This window comes from Haemaphysalis longicornis, unplaced genomic scaffold (genome assembly GCF_048455015.1).
Source record: "Haemaphysalis longicornis isolate Haplotype H1 unplaced genomic scaffold, Haemaphysalis longicornis Haplotype H1 scaffold_5, whole genome shotgun sequence".
Taxonomy (NCBI): domain Eukaryota; kingdom Metazoa; phylum Arthropoda; class Arachnida; order Ixodida; family Ixodidae; genus Haemaphysalis; species Haemaphysalis longicornis.
In genome coordinates, this window is record NW_027526385.1 from 175,795,094 (window position 1) to 175,820,647 (window position 25,554).

The 25,554-nt window shown below is 46.5% G+C and overlaps 1 protein-coding gene and 1 long non-coding RNA gene across 2 annotated transcripts; one reads left to right on the plus strand and one right to left on the minus strand.

Moving 5' to 3' along the window:
• Window positions 1-4,193: 4,193 nt before the first annotated feature.
• LOC144139519 (uncharacterized) lies at window positions 4,194-10,808 on the minus strand. The gene is made up of 3 exons (XR_013316243.1): window positions 10,700-10,808; window positions 7,270-7,319; window positions 4,194-4,232 (listed from the first exon to the last, which is right to left on the minus strand). It is a non-coding gene; the product is annotated as an uncharacterized LOC144139519 (long non-coding RNA).
• A 6,641-nt stretch (window positions 10,809-17,449) lies between these two features.
• On the plus strand, window positions 17,450-21,121 carry LOC144139520 (3-beta-hydroxysteroid sulfotransferase-like). Its single transcript, XM_077671835.1, has 2 exons — window positions 17,450-17,669; window positions 19,197-21,121. Exon 2 carries the CDS (start codon window positions 19,207-19,209, stop codon window positions 20,161-20,163), a length of 957 nt encoding a protein of 318 aa, XP_077527961.1. The 5' UTR covers window positions 17,450-17,669; window positions 19,197-19,206; the 3' UTR covers window positions 20,164-21,121.
• The last annotated feature ends 4,433 nt before the right edge of the window (window positions 21,122-25,554 follow it).

Genomic DNA, 25,554 nt, shown 5'->3' on the forward strand with positions numbered 1-25,554 from the left:
CTCACGTTCGAAGCAAAATATCGCCGGAAGGTCGAGCATGCTACGAGTTATTGTAATTGGGCATGCCCGCTACGTTGCTCATTACAATGAAAATACAATTGGCTGTGAACTACGCCTGAAAGAACCAAAATAGGAAACGCCTAAACCAAAGGTGGCCATTGCTTTGGTAGAAATTTTTATATCCGAAATAGTACGCTTCCTCTGTCACTCAAAAAGGGGAACATACATAGAACATACGGCTATTGCGTCCACTCTGGGTGGAGCGACACAGAGAGAAAACACGCGATGGTTGCTAGGGCCGAGAGGAAAGCATCTGCGTAGGAAAGAAAGCGGCAGACTACCGTCTTCTGACATTTGTGCGAAGCAAGGGGATACGCGAACGGTATCTTATTTTTTTTCAGTAGAAACCAACTAATAAAACACGGGTACTTCCGGTTATGTGCTAATATTTCGCAGGAAATGTTCTCATGGTTTCCTTCGCGCTCAATAGTTACGGCATGTATGAGCCACGGCAGCAGTTCTGAAAGCTTGGAACGGTCCTTCCTATATATTATTTTTGTTTACGCCTTCGCTCACCCGTTTTAAAGACGAAGTTGTCCTCCGGCTGCGTAATACCGAAAAGTTTGGTTTGTCTGTCGGTCTCTGTCCCTCGTTTTAACCAGCCAGACATAAGACAAAATAATTCCGATACGAGAAGCTGATATAGGCAGAACCTTCCAAACCCCGAAATGTGGTTTAATGCTGCATACTTGTCAACGTTGTCGAGAAAGAATAAAACACTAGGCACATTTGATGCGAAATATCAATACATAAATGGTACTAGCCAGCGCTCTTTAAATTTCAAATAGTTGTGGGCTTGATGTTCGCGATATCGAAAAACTACGCCCATCTTCCCGCGAGAGAACCGTGATGTGATGCGACGCATCAGGGGGGAGCGTTTGGACTTACGCTGGTATTGGATTGCGTCAGTCCATTCGCTGAAGGGACTATCGCTTCCGTCACTTCTTCATCGGAAGAATCAAGTCAAGCGCGCAGTCGCCAAGCACAGTGACGCGAAGTCGAACGAGAGCGAGCGCTGACTGAACCGCCGCAGCGCGCTACCCGCTTTATATTCACAGCGCCTGAAGGAGAGGAGACAGCAGAGGAGAGTCGCGCTTGCGCGCACTTGCGCGACGGGAGCGGAGCGAACCGAGTGAAGCGCGCGCACGCAGCTGTTGTTTATGATAATGAGACGGAGTGAGAGTGTTGCGCACAGCTGTCGGAGAGAAGAGCGGAGGAGAGTCGCGTATGCGCAGGTGGCGTGCGGACGCCGCCGATGCCGACGCTGACGCCGACCAAGGAGGGACATGCCTCAGAGAAAGAGATCCGTCGCATCTAATAATTGGCGCAGCTTATACTAGTGGTGCAATGCTCGAGAAACAGCAGAGCTGGCGGTGCTTCTTGCTTCGTCGGAGAACCGGCGGTTGCACTTCACAATTAATTTCGCACTTGCCGCTGAGAGTTCTTTGTGACTGGCAGACCCGGAGCATTTCGTCCGCAGGCTTTAACATCTCCCCCAAAATGAACCGCGTTAGCACGCGCTAGAACCCGTGATCAAGTCCAAAGCCAACGCCCGCGCTACGAACCCAAAGGAAGTGCTTTGCGCCCGGAAGGCGATCATAGTTTAATCGAATAGACGCCGCTTTCATAACGCCAGAAAACGATGTTCGATTCCCACCACCGGAAGCATTCTTTTTTCTGTACAATTGGCTGCACATGGTATTGTTTCCCGCCCCTCGCGCCGCCTACCCCTCAGGTGCTTCGAAGGGCACAGTGGTTAGGTTGCCACTTTCACGGCGTAAAGGGCCCCGGTTCGATTCGCGACACCTCACTAACCACACTTCTTTCTTCGAGTGCGCCCTCCCTCCACCTGCTCATTGATTCCTCACCTCCTCAAACTTAAATCTTTTGCTGCAACAGACGGATATGTCCCGGCCTAAACAGCTATCCTGTTAATAAAAATGCGCGTCTAAAACAACACTTCGTCCCAAGAATACACAAGTAACTCTAGCCAGAGCATCGCCTTCTCGGCAGCATTCAAAATGAAAAGTAGTAACGAAACGCTCCCACTGATGGTGCGCGAGCAGCGCATGGCGGTAAAATTAAATTGAGTTTAGCAAACCTCCGCCATGTTAATCGGGGGAAGCGCAAGACGGGAGGGTAAGAGCGTGAGCGATGGCGGGGGAAATAAGAGAAGCATACATGGCAGGTGCGGCCGAGAACTATTGTCTTTCGACGACATTAGCAACGAAGTCAGCAGACGCGCGGCCAATTTTGCTGCTGTGTGGTTGGTTCGAAACAGACATACAGACAGGCAAACTTTTTTGCATTGATATCGCTTCAAATCTCATTGCTTTGTAAGTGTGTATAGGCGCATGGGGTGGGCGGAGTCTTACATGAGTCGTGGGTGTGACAATTAAGATTTTCAAACTCGAGGAGGGGATGGGGCTATACGTGGCGACAAACTATGTCTGTCAAAAAGAAATGACTACGGTTACTGATATGGTGGTGAACCATCCGTTCTATGTGGTCTGCTTTCCGCATCTAGCTGCGCCCGACTGTGTTATCTGCGTTCGAAGCTCAACGTGTGTTTTCTTCCCTTTCTTTTGTATGTCGCGAAGACAATCTTATTTGATAAGAAGAGTGTATTGACATGTCGTCAGTAGTCGATACTTTGACCTCCAGTGTTCTCGATCTGATACAATGGTTCCAGAAAGCCGAACGCGGAAAGGTAAATACTCGCAGGTCAAACGCCGCGGCATTCAATTCGTCAACACCCATCTGTGCACGTCACTTTGTTGACGGCTCCTTCCTCACTTCTCCTATCATTGAGTTCTTAGGAAAGCACAAGTTGAGTCCGATACACTTCGTTTCTTGGAAACGCGTGCGCAGCCCTTGGCTACCTGACTATATTTAGGCCTACGTCGGAAAAGGCATGAAAACCTTACGGAACTTCAATCACAGGTATTACCACAACAAATAGCCATTTTGCGAAAGAAACACATGGGTACGGATGTCGCTGCCTAACGAAAGTTCAGGGAAGGGCGAAAGGTGTCTAACATCAACAAAACTGCGCCAAAAGCGCGTCAAAGCCGTAGCTAAAAGTGCATCCCACCTTCGCTGAAATGGCTGCCAATCAATCGTGGAACCTTTAAGATCCAAATCACAAACAGGGAATAAATTCAAGCGACGATTTCTAGCGCAGTAATTTAAGCAACTTACGAAAGATTTAAATGTAAACTCACACAACGTTTACGAGATAAAGGTGCACTATTATATTCCTTCATCATAGATGCCTGTATTGCCTTATCTAAAACTGTTCCTTTTTCGTAATTTTCAATAACCAGTTTGACACAATGGAAACCCGGTTTCAGGCCACCGCCGTGAGTCTAGATATCCTATCACAGCTGTTGGGTCGACCAACCGGTCAATGTGAAAATGCTTTAGTTTTCTGACAAAACACCATCATTCCCACTACGAAAGCGTTCGCTTTAAAACGAACCAATCATACGGAAGGTTGTGCAGTTTATGTGCATACGGTCTCGAAGCTTCCTTTCGTGGGAATGTGACTCCTTTTAGCTTTTTCAGGGGTGAAGCACCTTAGGACGTCGCTTTTTCGTGGCTTGTCCCTTGGCGTCCGTGTACACATTATTGCGCATGCGCGAGGAGCATTGGATTGGATTGGATTAAATTGACTTGTATCGGATTTAATTGGATTGGAATTGTATATACCGTACACATGCGTTGGCATTCATTTACATACGCGAGTGGGCAATGCAACGGCTGATTTACGGTACGAGCCGTCGCCAGTGCTTCACCCACTCTTTATGATTCACTTCGTGGAGATGCGTGATTTTTTTCTTCCTTTTCTCTTGTTTTTGTTGTTTTTGCTTTGCTCAGCCTTCATATTCCCCATATCCACACTTTACAGCGCCCCCCCCCCTCCCCCATTTCCACGTACCGGAGGAGAAATGCGTGTACGCCACTCGCTTACAGTTTCCGGGAACACCTGGGTGTGGCTGAACGATGTATCAGAGGCTAGTGTAGCGTTTATTCAAGCACTGAACACTGCTAAGAAAACTGCAATTTTGTCATCGTGGTAACATATGAGAAAGCTTCACAGTAAAACTGCGGAATAAACCTGCAGCACTTACGTTGTTGTCCTCGCACAAATTCATCTGGTCCTGCAGGCACTGAAATCGCAAAAATTTCATCAGTATCCCGACACGGGTCAGTTTTGCTAGTATGGTCAGATTGACGAATAAACTCTTATGCTCCCTGACAATATCTCGTTTCCGCAACTACTGCAAGGTTCCCAAACTTCTCCTTAAGTTAGCACGGAGGAGCGTTCATGCGTCTACACAATACAGAATTAACTCCACCGAAGCATCTACAGAGACCGTGCGATGGACGTTCTAACCATGGAGAACCGCTGCAAACAAAGTGCAGTCAGCTGCTGCGGGGTTCGCAGTGTCTTCCTCCACATGCGCACCGATATACGCGTGCTTACTGCTCCCGAAAAACCTCTCATCTTGATAGCGGCAGTTCTTTTGAGTATTTCAACTTCACTGGCGTTGAAAATTTCTTTTCTAGGTTGAAGAGCTTTAATACTGACAATTTGTGCCTGCGAGAGCTTGGTACTCTGATAGCAGCGTGTCAGTGCATATTTGGAAAAGCTCGGGAATTTTACTCTGCCGGTTTTGGTTCTCATGTTGTCGCACTCCAGTGTTTACGCCACTGCATAAATATTTTCAAGTATGGCCTCAGCATTCTCGTCGTCCGAACGGAGGCGACAGTTGCCGGAAATTTGTTGCGCAACCTCGCTATGTAAACATTGGCTGCCACTGTCGCTTCAGTATCCGCGAAAGGAAGCCCCCAAACAATTAAACTGATTTTACCTGTTCACTAGTTTCTTGGTACCTACCTGCACGTAAGCACACATCGTTAGAATAGCTGAACTGTCATGCCGATGTACGCTATTGAATTCCAAAAATACAGGGCTGTCTTTCACAGAAAAATCGCGACAATAATAAAGTTGGAAATTTAATATTGAAAGGTCTATTTACGTTAAACAAAAAAAATAACGGCCGGAAACTTGCTATTACACGAGCCTCAATAGGATGAGGCTCGTGTTCAACAAACGCGGCAAGAAATACTATAATTTGTTTATAAAAAGATATAAAACTAAAGATAACTGTCATGACGTACATTCGGCAAGCACAGATTACCGCAGAATATCTGCAAGTCAATGGTATGTCGGCAGCATACTTCAACCCTAATATTGAGGCAGCACACTATACGTAACGTAACAAGCCTGGGCCTTTCTCTTTGCATAGTTGTGCCGGAGGGGTGTTAAAACTAAAAGGCGATACCACACAATAACCGGAATAATGGGGTACCGGAAGGAGGAGTATATCTGGTATAGCTTGAAGGAAATGTGTTCCATTTGTACATTCACAATATTCTGTGGAAATTCTTGCTTTCTTGACAGGATGAAGAGAACAATAAAGATATAATTAGAAGTAGGGAAATGAAATGCACGTAAAAAAAGAAATAAAATCGCACTTGATTCCGGTAACGTGATTTGTTGCCCCTCTGCACATTTTACAGTAGTACGGATTCCGGAGCAGTCGACAAAAGCCAAAACACATTGTTATGCGTATGGCTGTATGAATAGCCGAGAACGTCATAGATTGCGCTGAGCTGACTCCCTATTTCTTATGGCGGCTGTGGCTGCGGAAATAATTTTTCACCAGTCGTAACAAGGAGTCAGGATTCATCGTTTAGCTTAAGGGAGGTTTTTGCAAGTCATCTAAATAACCACGAATATGCCAAGTTTTCTGAAAACCTTGTCACCAACGTTGCGGTGATACTTTTCCTGTAGCAAATTGTCGTGTGTTCTTCACTAAGGAGAGCTGCTCGTAGCACAGGACAGCTCTCGAACGTGGAGAGCTGCTCGTAGCTTACTTGGTTATCTGTTCATTATTTAGAGATGGCTCGTACCCTTATTCGCTTCAAACCATAACTTTCATGAAAAGTTTCTGGTTTCACACACCAGCCGGAAATTCCGATGATAGATACTCTAAGTCGATAGTGCTTTAAAGCACCCTCTAGCACGCAGATCTAAGGACATCAGTTTTCTCCCCAACTAACCCAATGAATGCAGAGTGATGATCACGCCTATAAATTGTCTTCTCGATTTTCATTAAGCTCTAATGTAGTTGATACAATTGTGCTTTGTTCCTTTAAGCATGGAGCGCCTTCATGAGGAATTAGAGCTGGGTAGGTATTTCCGGCGTCCCCGCCGATTTCACAAAACCTGTCCAGAAAGAAATCTCTATTTTAAGGATGAGTTTAGTGCAGTGAAAACACGTAAAAATATTGGTATACGAAATGGTGAAATGGTGAACTCTGTGAACCCACTGTGACGATTTCTAATTTCTAATAAAACTGTGCAAAGGTCCGCCACATGCACACTGGATATTGAATAACCTTCGTACAACGCCGTCTGTACATCATTGCCTATTGTTTGAGCTGATAATGGAGAAACAGCTGCTTTCTTTTTGCTCACTCCCGCACATCTCCGCTCGTTAGCCTTTCTGCGTTCCCCCGGCAAGCCTGTCAGCGCCACTTCACAGGTACTCTACTAACTTATTTCCCATCCTCGGCAAGGCGTTCATCCCGCGTCTTTATGTTCAGGGGCCCTCGGATGCCTAGCTTCTTCGCTGAGTCGTGCTGTGGAGCCAGCCGCCGAGCATGCTGTTACGTATTCGGTGGCTGGACGACCGACGGGTGCCGAGGAACAGACGACTCACGCAGTGCCAGGAAGACAATCCCGTTTATTCACTCAGCGAAGCGCTTTTTGTGCGCTGTCGAACCAATCAGAGGGTGGCAAAAATACAAAAAAAAGCAGCCGATATCGCGGCAAGCAGGCAAGCTTATCGGAAGGCCAAATGAAAGAGCGTGGCAAGCTCAGCGAATGTTACAATGCCTCAGGCGTTCTTACTTCTCCCATGGGAAAGCGTTTAACGTGCTTGGCAATTTTATGCAGGCGCCGTTGGTACTTATATGACCCAGTTGCTTTCAACACAACAAGGTTAGAGGGAATATTATGCAGTGCTCAATTCAATTAGGCTTTTAGCAAAATGCTGTTCATGGTGTGAGATTCCTTATGCGAAGTAGGTATGGTTTCATGCGTAGTATACGCAATAATAAATGAAAACGAAATACCTCTCCGATGTCCAGGATGTCCGGGAGTGTAGCTTCGATACATTGCCCTTCTGTAAAATCCATCGAGTGGAAAGGAAACAAGAGCAAATTAAACAGCACAATGAACAATGTGTACACCACTGCACGATGTGCTTTCTATAAAAGTTAGAAGTTTAGTTCTTTAGTTTCCAAACGAAGCTGTTGTGACCGACACAGCCCTTGTGTTTTACGGGGATGCTTTAAGATGCAACCACTTCCGGCTACCTCTGGCGGAAGGAAGGACGTTTTTCAGAAAATAACACTGCGCCTGTCTTCGCAGAATTTAATTGGACGTTTCGATTTCAGATAAGAACGCAAGAATCAAGTAATATGATCGCGGTCGCCGACTTTGAACGCGCACCCGAAGATACCTTCAAGCTTCCGCATCCCGTCGACGTGAATCCGGCGCTACCGCAAGAACGGCACACATTATTGTCTGTGTTGCGTCGCTACAGCGAGTGTTTTTCGCTCAACTCAAAAATACGTCAGGCACCTCTAGCGAAACACCAAATAATACCCGAATATGGAGCCCGACCTACCCTACAGTCGCTGTACCGCGTGTCTTCCAACGAGCGGGAAGCCATCCGGACACAACTGGAAGGCATCCTCAGCGACGACATTATACAGCCACCGAAAAGCCCCTGGGCTGTGCCGGTCGTACTCGCGAACAAAAAGGCGGCAAATTAAGGTGCTGCGTTGACTACCGGTGACTGAACAAAATCACCAAACTGGGCGTGTACCCCCTGCCCCGAATCGACGTCGCCCTCGACCACCTCTGCTACGCGAAGTACTTCTCATCGATGGATCTAAAGACAGGCTACTGGCAAATAGAAGTGGACGAGAGAGACCGAGAGAAGACTGCATTCATAACCCCGGACTGCCTTTACGAGTTCAAGGTGATGCCGTTCGGACTGTGCACGGAACCAGGAACGTTTCAAATACTCATGGACACCGTGCTAGTTGGCCTGAAGTGACACGCATGTCTCGCGTGCCTCAACGACCTTGTGGTATTCGCTCCAACTTTCAACGAACACCTTGCACGGTTGGAGTCTGTACTCGAGGCTATTCGTACGTCGGGGTTAACGCTGAAGACTTAAAAATGCCGTTTCGCGTACGAGGAACTCAAGTTTTTGGGCCATGTCGCCAACGCCGCGGCAGTCCTGTCTGACCCGACAAAAGCGTCACCCATAGCGAACTTCTCAAGACCGGAAGACAAGAAGGGCGTGCGAGGATTTCTGGGACTGTGCGCATAGTACCGGCGCTTCGTTGCAAACGTCACACGCATTGCAGAGCCACTCACACGTTTGACGAAAAATAGCATCCCTTTAAGCTGGGAAAACGCCCAGGAAAAGATATTCAACGAGCTGCAACAACGCCTGCGAAACCCGCCCGTGCTCACTCATTTCGACGAAAACACCGAAACAGAAAGGCACACGGACGATAGTGATATACGCTTGGGTGCCGTCGTCGTCCAAAAGAAAAGCGGTTGCGAAAACGTAATCGCCTTTGCCAGCTGCTGTTTATCGACAAAGGAGAAAAACTACTCTGCCTCCGAGAAAGAGTGCCTGGCTGTCATATGGGCCATTTCAAAATTTTACCCATACGTGTATGGTAGACCATTCAACGTTTGGACGGACCACCATGCGCTGTGTTGGCTCGCCAATTTGAAGGACCCCTATGGCCGCCTTGGGCGGTGGAGCTTGGAGTTCGACGTTACAATCGTCTCTAAATCCGGGAAGAAGCACTCCGACACCGACTGTCTGTCCCGCGCCCCCGTAAACCCGGCAGCACAAGACTCCGATGAAGACAGCGCATTCTTCAGAGTCGCGATGGAAAGTGACCGAGCCGCCCAGCAGCGTGGCCACCGCGACTTCCGTGTCATGGTCCTCGAAGGACGCAACGTCGCCGTGCCTAGGGCCTTTAAATGCAACTTACCAGCATTCAGCCTGAAAAACTCTGTCCTCGTGAAGAAGAATTTCAGCCCCGGAACGAGAACGAATTATCTACTTGTCATCCCCGCAGACCTTCGTGACGAAATTTTGGAAGCGTCCCACTACGACCCGTCTTCCGGACATCTCGGCACAGCTCGCACTATTGCAAAAATTAAGGCGAAGTACTTCTGGCCCCGCCTTACATCTGACGTCACCCACTACGTTCGGAGTTGCCGTGACTGCCAGCGACGAAAAATGCCGCCGACAAGACCCGCCGGACTTCTGCAACCGATCGCGGTCCCGTCGAGGCCCTTTCAACAGATTGGAATGAACCTTCTGGGCCCGTTTCCTACGTGACGATCCGAGAACAAGTGGATTGTCGTAGCGACAGACTATAGGACGCGCTACGCAGAGACCGCCGCTCTTCCGAGGGAGGCTGCACAAGAAGTCGCGAAGTTCTCATGAACCAAGTTGCGCTGCGACATGCAGCCCCTGAAGTCCTTATAACGGAAAGCGGAACCGCCTTTATTGCGGAGCTTTGCAAGAAATCTTAGGATACAGCAACACGATGGTTATTCCGGAACATCACGACAACGCACGCGGCCCAAAGTCGTTCACGTGGTTTGCCTAAAACCTTACTACGCAAGATTAGGGAATTAATTTTTTTTTGATCGGATGTCGCTTTATTTTAGAATCGGATTGATGGGCTCATAGAAGGCGTGTAACGCCGCGAACCGGGCATTGAATTTGTGTATTTACGTTATTGCTTTTACCGCCTCGCTGCGCCGGGTTGTGTTATCTGTGTCCCGAGTGAAGCGCATGTTCCATTCTTGCATGGATTATCTCATTTGATAGAACAATGTTTCGCCCTAACGCCACTAGCCTGCAATAGTCTTTTATCTTAATGTTCTCGATGTAATTCCACGGTTCCAGAAACACCGGTGGCGAAGGATAAATGCCCGCCAAGCAGACGCCGCGGCATTCGATTCGCCGACACTCGCCTCCGCACGTTACTTTGTTGACGGCTGGTTCGCCGCCGTGTACTATTCGAGTTGTTATGGGAGCACAAGTTCGCTCCAGTAAACTTGGTTTTTTCCTTCAAGACAACTGTGTCGTCTTTGGCTTCGTGACAATAATACACAACAGTGGCATTGCACATTTGCGTGTCAGAAAGGGGATTTCGGCAAACTCTTGCAAATGAAGTCGGGAATGTAACGTTGCTTCAACATACCATCATTATCAATGCGGAAACAGAATGCACGTTTACCTTGTGTGAAGAAGTTCTTAAAAGATCCGGATAAACAACATTTGTGCGAACTGAATCACAGGGGGACCGTTTGGAATGACTTCACAGAATCGGTCGACTTTTCAAGTGTAAAATTCGCTCGTTCCTTATTCTAACTAAAGCAATTGTACATTTTGTCAAGCCATAGAGAACACAAATTTTAGGTTGTAGAAATAGCAAATTCGCAGCGTCTTACCGGCAGTCCTCGAGCAGATTACATAGTACAACAAGATGGCTGAAAACATTGAGCGGAAAAAGTGCTCCATCACAATTTCTAGTTCACCGCGCCTGGTAGTCGAATAAAAACACACCGTGACAGCTATAGCACTCCCCCAAACCAAAGATACCTTATATGACAAAATAAGCGGAACGGAAACTGACTAAGCCAGCGGATACTCGTGCGTAGTATCAGGTTATCGCCGGCGCATAGGAGAAAAACAAAGCACGTGACTCTAAGTAGCTCCAGTCATAGCTTGAATAATTATTCCTTTATCATAAACAGTGCCTCCTCCACCCAATTTTATTCACCACAGTGAGGGAGCATCCTGTTTTTCGAACAAGAGCGAAAACACGGCACAAAGCTCAAACTAGTCACGAGCAAAGAGCCATCTGCAGCAGTACCCCCTTCAAATTGCATAAAACAGCGGGGGTTATTTGACGGCTGCGCGGGAGCGTGCCGTGGCAGTAGGGTATTTGCATATATGCCTGTGGTCTTTCCTGCTATGCGGGACTCATCTGCTATCACGTGCCGCCGTGCATAAACTTCAAACCGTTGCGGCTAAGCTAACTATCTCGTGGATTCTTTCAATCCAATGTAGTTTGTGATCTTGAAAAAACTTCATATTACAAATAGCCCATGAGGCGACTCCATGATTACTCGGGTTTTTTTCCATGATTTTGCTGTAACCATAGAGTTGTAAGTTGTTTAAAGTTTTTTACTGGGCCTCACGGAGAGAGTACGCTAGAAGAAAACGGTTCTTACTCGAGTTCAATAGGAGACCATGCTGGAACACGCTACGCGGCAATTGGCTGTTGAAAAAGCTATCATAGGGCTGCTTTCTATCAACTCGTCTCAAATAGCTCACTGTCGCGCCATAAACAATTGGAATTCGAGTATGCTGTCAAGAAAGTAAGCTTCTACAGAAGTACTGTGGTCAAAAACACCCCTCTAGCGCCTGTTAAATGGAGCTTTATGAACATAACAAAGACGAGGTTTATCTCAGCCTGTACCGTACATCGCTCCGACTCCTATTTTTAATACATATAACATAAAGCCACCACATGTGTACCGTTCCAGCAGCACCAAAATATCTCCTTGAGACGGCCGCCCGCATGTTTCTCCTTCGAAAGAACTGCAGTTTTCTTGAAATTTCATGACCTTAACAAACGGAGAACTAAGGTGAATGGGGAATAACAAACAATCGTTACAAAAGCGACCAACAAAATAAAACGAAATATGCCTCAAATATCGCCCTCGTTTGGACTGCGCGAAGTGCCGTCCAGTCGAGAACTCCGTCAGCCGGAATTGATAGAATGGCATTGCACTGTTGGCGTGGTCGTCACGGCCAATTTTTTTACAGCAGTAGAGTCCGCCTGCTGCAGTAAGGAATGGTGTCGTTCGACAGCTACAGCTTCAGTGGATGGAAAAAATATCGATCATACCCGAAGTTCCCACCTTTCCTCAACATCGTGTCACCAAAGCTTTGCTTGCAATCCATGTTAATGGATTGGAATGACTCATGATCGTTAACCATCGAAACAGATTATTTCTATCAGAAATTTGCTAATCGCCTATTCCTCTAACAGAAAGCGGATAAGGGATTCGAAACTCTCGGTTATCACATGCTTCCTCAGATTGTAATAACCATTTATCACAGTGACGCCAGTGACGCAAATATGATCTACTTTCGGTTAGGTGTGGCCGTATTTAAAAATGTATCCAGAGAAGCTCGGCAGCAACGTGGGCTGCTCACCCGCTTACGAGAATAATGGCATCTCGGCTCATAATGGGGGGTGTTGTCCTTGACAACGTCACCAGAGTTGTACGCAATAACTGCAAATCCCGGATAAACATGAGGAGGATTGTCAGGTAAGCAACAACTTCTATCGAAACGGCCGCCGGAAATTTACGCCTGTGCATGAGGGCGGAAAGCAAGCTTGAAACGTAGAAAGGAGCTCAGAAGCAGTTGCAAGAATACTGTAGACGAGCAGTAAATGCATGACGGACTGTAATACCCACACAGTGAAAAGGGGAGAAATGGGGTGACACAGAAAACCTTTTGGATTGATGGGAAAGTTTGGGGTGGAGAAACAAATTCCTACAGTTTGCACTAGTGGTGCAAGGCTGGATAAACAGAAGAGCTGGGGGTTGAGCTGGCATCTCCCCGCACTGACAAATGATCCCAGGAGAGAGGGAGAGCAAAGAGCCAATCTATGCACGTTCCTCGTAGGGCGAGTGGCCACCAAGACCCTCGACATTAGCGGCCGCCATTAACAGGCGTCAACCGCCATTAACGGTCGACATTAAGGGCCGTCACCCACGATATTAACGACCGCCAAGACGCCCTCGCCGCCTACTGAGTCAAGCCACCTTGCATCACACCCCTCCTACCCATCCAGGGCTTCCTCGTCTGAACGAACCCGCCGCGGAATTTCCAAGCTCAACCGATCAAAAACGCCACCTGGGCAACACAACGGCCTCCCGCAGTGCGGGGTGGAGAGCCCTGTAGTGACCGCCCCGCCACGGTCTGCACCGTGCAGACGACAACGACGACGAAGGCGGCAGATCATTACGTGGCACAAGCCCACGCAAAAGCTTGGGTGATGCCAGGCGGTCTTTTTTAAACAGCAGAGCGTTTTAGGCTTGAGCCTGGGCCGTTGGCGTTAGCTAGAAAATACCAAAAATTGTGGGTTATCCCTCTTTCATAGGAATCGGTACAACACGAAAACAGGAGCAGTAGAATGTAAGGAAACCACCTTCATGTACGAACAGTTCGAGAGCCTGACCCAGCCAGACGAAGTGACGCCGACACGCAAGAAACAAAAAAATAACAGGTTTATTCCGGGACAACGAAACCACAAATGACATGCACAGAAACAGGAGCTTAAAACGCAACGGTCATGCGAACAACGCCACAGCGGAGGGTGCTTCAGTTCACGCGCGTCCCCCTTACACGGAGGTGCTGGCATCGACACACCAACTGTCGGCGCTCATTGACGTCATGAGGCGCTACTTCGCTTCGCCTCTCCTAGACGGCAGCGCCATCTGACTAAGTAATAGGGAAGGACATGAGGCGTGTTTGTAGACCTGCTCACATCTCTGCCCAAAGCACAGTCGGTAGAGCGCCACGTACCTCTCGTTTCGGCGAGAGGGCATGGGCTTGAATCCGGGCGCCTCACCATCAATTCCACTTTGTCTGGCAACGTCCCTTCCATGACGGATATGACATGAGTGATATCTTGGTGTACCCGGTCATAAATCACTTTCATGTTAAAAAGGTACTGTCCCGGCCCCCCGAGGCCCCCGGCGCGCCTTCCCGCAGTAGCTTCAGCAAAAATATAGCTAGCGCATGTGAGCGTGCGCCACGCGAGGGGGAGCGGTGTCGTCGAGGCATGTGCGTGGGCTTTCACCACGTGAGGAGCGTCCGCCTTCGTCGTCGGCGCCCTAGGCGCGAATGACATGAGGCGTGCCGGTCACTACAGGCCCCCTGTACGGCGCAGGAGGCCGTTGTATGACAAAATAACGTTTTTGGTCGATTGAGCTTGGGAATTCTGCGGAGGGGTACGTAAGACGGGGAAGCCCTGGGTGGGTCGGAGGAAGGTGATGTAAGCGGGCTAGACTAGTTCGGCGGTGAAGACATCTTGGTGGCCAATAATGTCAAGGGTGACAGTCTCGGGTTGCCGCTCGCCGTCCTCACAACGTGCACAGACTTGCTCTTTTTGCTCCCTTTCTCTCTGGATACGCCTTCAATTTAAAGAGAAGATTGAACGCCCCCCAGCGCTCCTGTTTCTCTAGACTTGCACCCCATGTCGAAGCTGCGTCAATTTTTTTGCTAAAGCCACTGCACGAAGGTCCTGCCGGAGGGTCCTGCCGGTCCTGCCGGTGAGTTTTTTTGGTATTTTTTTCTAACGCCAACGAACCATGCCTAGCTAACACAGCTCTGCTGTTAATAGGCGACCAATGTGCGCCCTCCGGCTGAACGAGCCGCACTTTTCCTGGACGAAGCCCTTCTTCCACACAGTAATCTCACTTTCTTTCCTCCGCGAACCTTTTCAGTACACGGCAGAAGTCGTGAACCATATGGTGCAAAACATGCCTTCAGCGGGCAAAAAATAGCCAATGCACGTATCTTGGAGGCGACTTCGTATTTTAGTAAGCAGAACTAGGCTGATGATGATGAGTCTTGCTATTCCTAGGAATATTATAGATGTGTTGCGATAAAACATTTCTGTCTTTCACGTTACAGGCGCTGTTACAAAATGACACTTGGATGTTCTGTGCGTTATAGGTTACTGGCGGTAGCACCCGGTTATACCCTAGTGGCAGCAATGCGTACAAAACATAGTGGGTTATTGATTACTCATCGTAGTTCTTCTGTACACCACGGAGGTGTATACAATTCAAAATTCCCGCTGGTGTCAATACATGGGTTCCTCTTGAACGTGTGGGGTTTAAAAAATGGCTCCATTTCGTGTTTTATCTGCACAGTGAAAGGAATGCCTCCTGAAATTTCAGACCTCTGGGACGACCAGTTTGACTGGTGGCTTACATACACAACTGGCCCTTTGTACACTGTAAGGTTGAAATTTAAAAATTCCCCTTGCCGATTAGCGGCGTCTCCGTACGAAACCGTTAAAATTGTTTTGTGTAGTTGTTGGATTAACATTTATTGCCAATAACCTCTTCGAAATATGGATCATTCCAACATTTATGTATTGAGGAATGTGTAAAAAAACTCTTTTGTTAGGAAATGAGGATTCGCTCCTCAAGAACGGTTTGTTGGAAGCTCTAACTTATAGAGGTTACTATAGGATTTTTGTGCATGTGCAAAAAAAACAAATTTTATATCTCGACGAGCGTGACCGATAAACACAACTTTGCAAAAATGCCGCCTTTTGCTCCTATAGTATAACAAGTTTAAAATCCAGCCTCAATTAGCTGCTACGCAATCGCAGAAATATTATCCCAGAAGTTCAATTCCCAAAGTCATGTAATTCTGGCTGGAAGTACTGAGTCAGTCATTCAGTCAATCATTCGGTCAGTCAGTCGGTTAGTCAGTAAGTCCATCGAATACTTCTATTTATAAGCACAGCTTGCCACTTTCTGGATGCCGTTAGCTCTGTAGCGGGTCAGTGAGAGGCCGCATTGCAGCTGGTGGTGTATCTGTAAACCCACGTTTGCGACTTTGCGACTAAGTAACACCCTTCTCGTGTTACTTAGTGACAACTGGGTTTAAGTCATCACTGTGAAGGGTTTTATATCTAGCTTTTCTGGTGTGAAAGCCGTCTCTTTGACATTTAAAACAAACCTTTTTTGGATGGTATTTATGCCTAATATTTTTCCAGCTATCTATATGCGAAGAAGAAGGCAACATCCGTGTTTCTAAAAAGACTTCACAAAAAGACATCACAAGACCCCCGGAGAGAACACCGAGTATAGACCACACGTGCATGAAACGTTGGACGTACATCATTCGGTGACAACAACGTCCTGGTTAGCAGGGAAGCTAGCTGCACTAGAAAGATGCAACCATATTAAGAAGACTCTGCACAAATAGAATTTCCTCGTCAGAACAGGATGTCGCAGTATGGTGCAGTTGCAGCTTATTTCCAATGAGTCAACGATCATACGCGTGGTGCTACGTCCCTAGAAGCTATAAACCTGCTGAACTGTAAAGAGGTGTGGAAAATCGTAGAGCTCACTAATGCGGCGACTAGGTCCGCAATACAGAACATGATACTAAGAATCTCCAGGTCCACACAAGCCATCTCTGGAATTTGAAGCTTGCAAGCAAGGGCCCCATTGTGGTGCTATACAGAGGAGCTCCCATGTTTGACAGGCTATACCATACGATCGGGTGAGGACGGAAAAGCAAGCGAGGTATTTATACTGCTGATGACACGGTGTGCTTTAGAGTGCAACAAAAAAAAGAAAGCTGGGAACAGGGTATCAATTCACGAGGAGACAGCAAGAAATATGGATGAATTCGAGAGCATTACGAAAGGGTGTACGCAGCTGTTAGCAATCTGAACTAATCATACACATAACGACGTTGCGAGCTAAGGACCAACGCTGAGCTGCGTCTTCTTTAAAACTGTTGAGAGTTTTAATGAAGACGCATAAATTGAAATGAATACAGTAAATGGACAGTGCGCGGTAGTAACAAACTCAACGAACAAACTCAAAACTGAAAAAAAGACAGGTAGGCGAAATACCAATGAGACACTATACAAGAGGCAGTGAAATAATTTTTGCTTTATGCTTTGTCATAGGTAATGAAAACATCTATGGAAAGAGCCTTCGTCCTGAAATCAATGTAACAGCGCTGGAATATGGTTCGTTTATGACCGCTAAACAGCATACATTCTGTGCACAGTTCTTTTGTCAAACGCTTAAAGGCCTTTAGCGGAAGCAAATAATGGATGGCCAGGAGTTTGGTGGCCGTTTTTTGTTGTGTGTCTTTCTAGTTGATTTGACTGGCGGCACACAAACGTCGGTTATGAGCGGCCTGCTCCTGCAAACTGGGTCAAGCAAAGGTTCAGGCCAGCTGCAACAAATGGCAGACTATTTGCACTGCATATTGGCCTCATTTTTTTTCCTCTGTGCCAACCCGTTTGATTACTTTTTGAATCTGCGCAGATGGGTTTCCAGCGAGCTGTGTTCGCATTGCTGAATTTTTACATTACGAAGGCCTTCACGCATCCCTGCTTGGAGATCGTAGCAACAGAACCTGCAATCGGTAATGGGCTGAAAACAGCTTCGTCACAGAGTCGAGCTTTGCTTTTGTGCATGGCATTCGCGACGCATATGCATATCAGGAAAACGCGCAGGCACTCAACTCCACGTGCATACTAGAAGCAAGCAGAAACCCGGAGCCTCCGCCATTTTTTGCGACCGAGGCAACACGGAATCCCAGCGAGCGTAGCCACACTGCCTCATTTTACAGGTTCGTGCAAAACTATTCGCTTACACAAAATCAAGCTTTGCTGTCTCGGTTTTGTGCATTTAACAAAAAGCTGCGTTAAACTGATGGAATAGTTGGGAAATTTTCGTCTACTCCGAGCAGTGGGTATATAGATTTTATGCTCTCCGGAAGGGGTTGAGATGTGTATGTTTCTTTATGTTTTGTGGAACATGTTGTGAGGTGCAGAATATGTGCAGAAACTGGGAGGTATGGATAGTCGTAGCACTATCCGCAGAGCGCGCTTCGCGAAAGAAAAACAGCAGCGCCGGAGGAGGGGTTTGTGAAATGGTGGCGAACCGTACAACGCTCTGGAAGCGCCCAGTATACGCCGCCACTTTGAGTCACACCTTCATTGCACGTCTCTAAAGGTGACGACGAACCAGGTCTTTGTCAAAACGGCTGTAGTCGTAGAGCTCGAAATGCGTCTAGTCTTAGCCACCATCCCGAGGAAACGGGTATCGATGACGGTGCGGCTGCGGCCTGAGTACAGCAACACAGAAGTTGCACGGATATTTCAACATCAGATCAACAGAAGGTAACACTAGTCTTTAGCCTTCACATTCTTGGATCCGTTCTAGCAACTCATATTTTTTTACATAGCAAACCATTCAGCAACTTTTTGGCGGTTTTGAATCCACTGTCGAAGGTAAGAAAGACCTCTTGCCATAGAATGTTAAGGTGATGTATGGAAGAAAAATGTATAACGCATCAAAAGAGCTCGACAATTAAATAAGAGAGCTTCAGAATAAATTATTTTAACCAAGGAAAAGGAGTAGCTGACTGCCTAAAATAAAATCAAAGGTAATTATCAATTCGGAGTATCAGTTTGGAAATAAAAGTGGGTGCAATAAAGGTGGTCCGCACGGAGGGGTTAGGAAATTGGCGTGATTTCTTTCTTGGACTTTCAGATTTGAGATAAACTCCCACGTGGGGCGTCATTTACACAGCACATGACAAAACAGGGCGCCACAAAATAGATCTAGTGAAGGCTTTTACGGGAAAAACCGACCAAATTGCTGGCGTTAACAGTTTCTAGCATGGTTCTGTGCTGATAATTGGACATGGATGAAGATAAGGCCCCAAGACAAAGACCAGGTAAAAAATTGGAAAGAAACTTGCCTTGTGATTGTTCGATGGCGGGCTAAAGCGCTTTCTTCAACTTTGCGCGCAGAACTTTTTGGATAGTCTTCCATATAGGAATAAATGTGCACACCTTAGCGCTCCTTTAAACAAGTCTAAGAGCATCAGCACAGCGACAATAATATTAATTTGCTTAATGGCGTTCTTCTTTACAACGTCTCTGGTCACATTTTCTTGTAGAACATGATTGCCTGTCAATTCATTTCCTTTGCCGGTTAAAAATAGGTTATTTAAGAAGTTTGGTCACAATGTAGAGCAGATCATGTATCTTTTTGTGCCAACGTTTAGAGGGAATACTGATATATCCTGAATAAATATCTTGAAAATTCTTGAAATTTTTTTAATACTGTGGAAACTGAATAATTTCAGGTTTGGAAACATGGCAGAGTTCCAGCACCACTCCTCACTACAAGTAATCGACGGGGACCTCTACACCATCACGAACAATGCAACACTGATTCGTGAAGTGCTGCACTTCCAACCTTCTAGTGAACACGTCATCATAGTCTCGTATTACGCTTCGGGCACGCATTGGATGCAACAGATGTGTCAACTCATCCTGCACGGAGGCCTAAGTGCGGCCACCCATGGAGAATTTTGGGATAGGTCACCTTTTTTAGAGGACAGCGGAATACGAGTGGCAGAAGCTACTTCATCACCTCGTTTGTTGACCACGCACTTGAGACCCGGAAAAATTACCATAAATGATTCTGCAAAATACGTGTACGTGTGTCGCAACCCAAGGGACGTATGTGTTTCTTTATATGATTTCTTACGGCAGATGCCAGTACGTCCGATTGAGATCCCATTCGATGAATTTGTGGACATGTTTCTCCTCGGCCGTCTGCCGATGCCGGAATATTTTGGGCATGTTTATGCCGGATTTTTATTACGGGACAAGCCAAATGTCTTTTTTGTTACGTATGAGGAAATTACGAAGGACACACCTGGAGTGGTCGTGCAGCTTGCAAAATTTCTTGGTGAACATTACATGAAAAAAATTCAGGAAGATGAGCGATTTCTCAGTGATATTCTAGAGCAATGTTCCGCCGAATATATGAAAAAGCTGCTCGAGGTACCTAAATCAGAATTGGTGGACCTCGCGATTAAAAATCAGAAACTGTTGACGGCTGAAGAAGTGAACCTGAAGTTTAGGGAAGGTGACACTGTGAAGTTTGTACGCCATGCAAAAGTTGGAAGGTGGCGTGACGTGTTCACAAAAGCACAACTGCGAAGAACATTCGAGAAAATTACACAGATGTATGAACGCACAGCGGTTGAGGTTATCTGGCCGGATATCTTTAACGACGTCTGCACTGCGGTCGATTGCCCGTGAGTGGGCAGATGTGCCGAACCCAGCGTGTGTAACGTCCACTGCCACGAGATAAAATTGACCTGACTGCTTCACTTACACTGAACTTTAAAAAAAAGAAGAAGCTATACTTACTTGTAATGAAACGAGCTGGATCAGTATCCCATGCTAAAGCGTACAATTGCAGGGATCGTTGCCATACGGACAGAGATTTTGTAGCATCAAAATTTGGGTTGCTAAGACTCTCGTAAACAGTAACTCAGGCTTGAGCATTTACTCAGACGAATACGGCAATTTGTCCTAAATGATCTTTATACCGGGCAAAGCAACTTGACTTCTCCAGACGACGCCATGAGAAAGATAGAACAATTTTGTGCTCACGCAAGGTGTCATTTCCGGCTTGTGTTTTTTCCGTAACCATCATTTTACCTGCCTACATTCGCCACGTAAGAACAGGTACCCATCAGAAATTGTACAAGCGGTGGTTGAAAACAAACTGAAGCACGTTATGGACTCAGACTAAATATATCACCTTGCCATAAACTTGCTAAGCTAACGTTAGGCATCAAGTTATAATACGTGTAGCTACGTGAACAGCCGCAGAGAAAGTTCGTGCTCATTTGCTTATATTCTCAAGTAAACGTTTTTTTACTGTCTCAGCTTATTTCCGCCTCCTTTGGTCCTGTACACAAAAATATCAAGTACACAGTTGCAATATTATGGAGTATTTTGCACGCACTTGCGCTCTGTCCGCGGCATGCGTATTACACAGCGTATGCAATTGCTTATTTTTATTTACAGTGTGTTTGTTTTGTCAATAACTTCAACCCAAAGTAAAACTTGTGTGCTCTTTAGCTTACATAAATAGCGAAAATTGAAAATTACAACCCTGCTGAAAAATTCAAGCGGTTGAAATTTTAATGAGGCACCCAGAAGGAAATAATATATGCTGTCTTTACATGATGTTTCACCACGAGAGAATTCCCACTAACCAAATAAACGTATATGTTTGCAAAAAGGTTGTGTGGGTACCGCTTACTCGCTGTTCACCTTCATGGGCAATGAACGTAGGTATGAAAATTTGCCCGGTTACATCTCTATTTTCTGAGCATTTGTTTGACCAATCAAGGAGCTGAGTGGCCATGGTGTGCTGCTGACAACGAGCGCGCGAGTTCGTTCCCGGCCTCTGTGGGTGGCGACGAAAAGCGAAAAGACCCATGTACAAAATGTGGGGCTTACGGTAAAGGTTTCCGGTTGGCCAAATTTAATCGGTACCCCTCCACTACAACGCGCCTCATAGCCCAGGTGTGGCGTCGGCGCGTTAAATCCCAAATAAATTAAAACCATTGCTTGGCTTCGTATTTATTGCCGCGCTGTTATGGCTAAGGAACTGGTATAAGTGAACATGATTGGATAGATTATTATGAATTGTAAGTATCGAGTTTTGTTATGTTCCTTTATGGGCGTATATATTACATCCCGCATTTGGAGCAACTCGAAACGCACCCTGTACAGGTTATAGAATATTCTACATGTACAGTGAAAAAAACACCGTTTTATCTTTAAACAAGCAATACATAATGAATAAAACGTAGTTTTATGCCATATATAGCATTACAGTACGTTGAAGAATAACCTCGCTTCAAAGACAAAGGTTTTATTGTACACAGAAGGCTTAGCACATGGTTAGGATATGCAGACTGCAACATGAGCGCCTATAATATATATATATATATATATATATATATATATATATATATATATATATATAATATATTATGAAGTGCAGCAAACAGAAGATTCGAGTAAAAGAGTTTTTCAAGGCGTTAAGCAGCATTGCACCCATATTTTAGGGTGTTCACGAGTGCACCTTTTTATCATCATTCCACCTTTTTTTATTCTCAGCACATTTGAAAGGTGTGTGTCATAGGAAAAGATTTCTATGCCATTTTCGTCCAGAAAGGTGTAAAAAAGTTTAGTGTGTAACCAAATACCGCTACACTCTAAAAAAAAAGAGGGTCAGAAAAGTGCCGCGGCAAAAATCACTGTTTTTACTCTGGCATTCTCTTGTAGGGTACAAATGTAATCACAGAGTAGAGCAGCGGTTTGCGCGACGCCTTTCCGTCTCTGTTAGCGGCGGTTTTTGCGCTCAAATCTGTAGAGGGGGCATAGGCAGGAGGAGCAAAATAAAACAAACAAAATGATGGCGGTAATACAGCACTCGCATTGGCCGCCTTTGGGTCGGTCGGGCGCCGGCTTGACAGGCAGGTGCACGCGGAGTGGATTTTTTGCTCTTGCCTGCAGACACCGCCGGCGAAGCCACAGAGAAAGAAAGATGGCGAAGTGTTATGGTTTTCTGGTGCTATCGCTGTTCGGTCTCGCGACACGTTTAAAGTGTTTTTGCCCTGCTGTACGTGAAGACGGTGTTCGTTATAATAAAAGCAATGAGCACTGACATGCAGCAACCCAGAAAATGCATCTTATAGAGTCAAGTGATGTATTCACCCCGTCTAAACATTTTACCGCATGAAAAAACTCCGAACTCAGTCCCTGTGGGGAGTGCTCCAGTGTGTGCAGTTTGGTGGCTCGAATGCATAGAAGGACAGTCTGGCTAGAAACGTCGAACCGCCTTCCCACGTGTGTAGCATGTCTGCGGTGGCATGTCCGAGTATGCGAACGGGGCAGCATGTCCATTGGGACGAGTCGCCGCTGAGGGCTAACTACGACGGGAGGAGGTAGGTCCTAATCTCGCCCGCTGATGCGCAGCCTATGAGTGTTGAAGGCTTGCTTTGAAATCTCTAGCGCTGTTAATTGTCCCCACAGAAAAAAAAAGATGTATGCGCGTTGATGACTTTGTCTCAAGCTCACAGACGCACAAAATGTCAACAGGGGTAGAGACGCGGAGGTAATGAATAGTTGCTGATTTCTGCGGCCAAACATTCGGGCGTTTTGGACGAGTGCACAACACTTATATATTGCTTGAATAGAATATTGCGCGTCGTGATGTTTGTAATCATTCCCTCGTACCCTCCGAAATTCTGTAATAAGGAATGGCTTTTCGCCTGCGCACGCCGCTGCGCTGTTTCCAGGACGGAGGGGAGGGTTGTTGTAAACTCTTATCGGGTCCTGCTAGGGCACAAGGCGAGGTGACTTACAACTGCCTAACCATGGTGCACCAACAACTTTTATATTTATGCATACTTTTCGCGTCCTTTTTCTCGCGTTTCGCCATGCTTGTCTAAAGTAGGTAAAGTTGTAAATTGACATCGTTGCAATGCCCCTTAAACTGGTGGGCAATTGTCATCACTTTGTCACCATGCAGGCTCAAACATGGGAGACATTCATGGGGGCCTTCATAGCAGTCGACGGACATGACATCATCGACACAACTGCTATGGCGCAGGCAGTGTTACCCTTTTTTATGGATTCTTCTTGTGGAAAATGTGTCGCCGACCCGGCTGAACTCAGTTTCAGTATAAAGTTTGCACAGGTAAATGACGTGGAATCAGTCCTCTGCAATAACGGTAGAAACTTGATTACTGTTTTATTGGCCACGTACTAAAGAAAACGGCTGTTACCTCGAGGCAGCTCCTTAGGTCCTGCAGTACGACGTGGCATAGTGAAATGTGGTTTTCATTTATTAGCTTTTTAAGAATATGTTTTATGCCCATACTAAGGATATCAAAACTTTCCCATTTTACGTACGCACATTATCCTTGAAAAGCTTCAGTATCATTCTACACCCCTTAATAACTCCCGATATTCTCTATAGATTTCTCTGAACCCTTTTCTGAGCGACTTCATTTACCCAGACCTATGAAGAAATAAATAAACTATAAAATATCAAAGAAAATACAGTTGTGAAATTGGAGTTAAGAAGCTTGCACTGTAGTCGCCGTTGCGTGAACTGTAGTCACAAGTACGGGAAGAATTAGCTAGTGTACCACCCAAGGCCCTGAAGCACAATTTCTCTTGCCAAGTTTTTAAAGCAAAGCTTTTTACCTCTACCCCCCAAAGGCTCTTTCGCGACCGTTGGTGTCACCAGAAAACTCAACCGAACAAATAAAAGAATTTACTGGCACAGAAGGGAATCGAACCTGGAACTAACAGACTAACAAAGCAAGAGCCCGTTGTCTTACCGATTTAGCTACGAGGCCACGGGCAGACTGGGAAGACAGGTGGTGTACTCACCAAGCACATCTACGGGTATACCCCTGCGTTCTCCCTGATGCCACGTGAAAGCATCACGCGACCACTCACGCCCGTCTATCGGCCCTGTGGGCACCTTGCTCATGTGCTAAGAGTTACAAAAAATAAAGGAAGCTACCACCAATGCATGGAATCTCACTTCTAGTACGCCAATCTGCTAAAGCCTGTGGCCTCAAGTATTCACGTAAAAAATCACAGCTCCTTGTCGTCCGCCCTCACACTAAATCAAGGAATACAATCAAATACTCCTTGATGGCCAGGCCATCACTCCAAGCCCCAGCATCAAGATCCTGGGCCTACATCTCGAGGCTAACACCGAGAGTGACGTGTCCTTGCAGCGCCTCAAAAACAGCATTAATCAAATCATACACATGATCAGGCGAGTTGCCACGAAGAAGCGAGGCCTAAAGAAATCCGGTACCTTTCGATTAATTGAAGCTTTTGTCCTCTCGATAGTCACTTACGTCAACCCCCTGTCTTCTTCTCAACAAGGAAGACATAGAGATGCTTTATATAATTATTATAAAGGCGTTCGAGCAAGCCATTGGTCTTCTCATGAGTGCGTCCACACAGAGGCTGCTTAGCACGGGGCTCCACAACACGGTGGAAGAGTTTATAGAAGGCCATCTTTCTAACCAGGAGGTCCGACTCAGAACTGCGGTGGGTAACCGCATGCTTCACCAGATTGGCTGGGCAGCCCAGAATGTTACTCCGCTTGATGTACTCCCACACTCTTGGCGACTAAAACTAAAGATGCTCCCTTTGCTTAGAAATATGAACCCCTCACATGACGAGGGTCACCGAAAAGCACGGGCTCAAGCGGTAAACACCACCCTCGGTGGGGATCATGCAGTTATCTACACAGACGCCTCCAAACGTCGAGGGCAGCAATACGCCATCATCGTGGCTACTTTCAGAACCAACCTCCTTGCGTGTACCTCGCTTAGGACCCAAGAAATGACGGCAACAGAACAGGCAGCCATCACCTTGGGTGTCACTCAACCAGGGATTCGGATGGTAGTCACCGATTCCCAGCAAGCCTACTGGAATTACCAGTCGGGTTGGGTGTCCTAACCTGCACTGCGCGTGCTAAAGAACCTCTCCCCAAACGGTTCCATTCAGCTCATGTGGATACCCCTTCACGCTTCAATTGAGTGCAACAAATACGCCCTCCCAACAAGCCTGCGCTTTTACCTCCCGTGCTTA

What these genes read in the sequence shown, in the direction of transcription:
- LOC144139520 (XM_077671835.1), top strand. Translation starts at nt 19,207, where the DNA reads ATGGCAGAGTTCCAGCACCACTCCTCACTACAAGTAATCGACGGGGAC.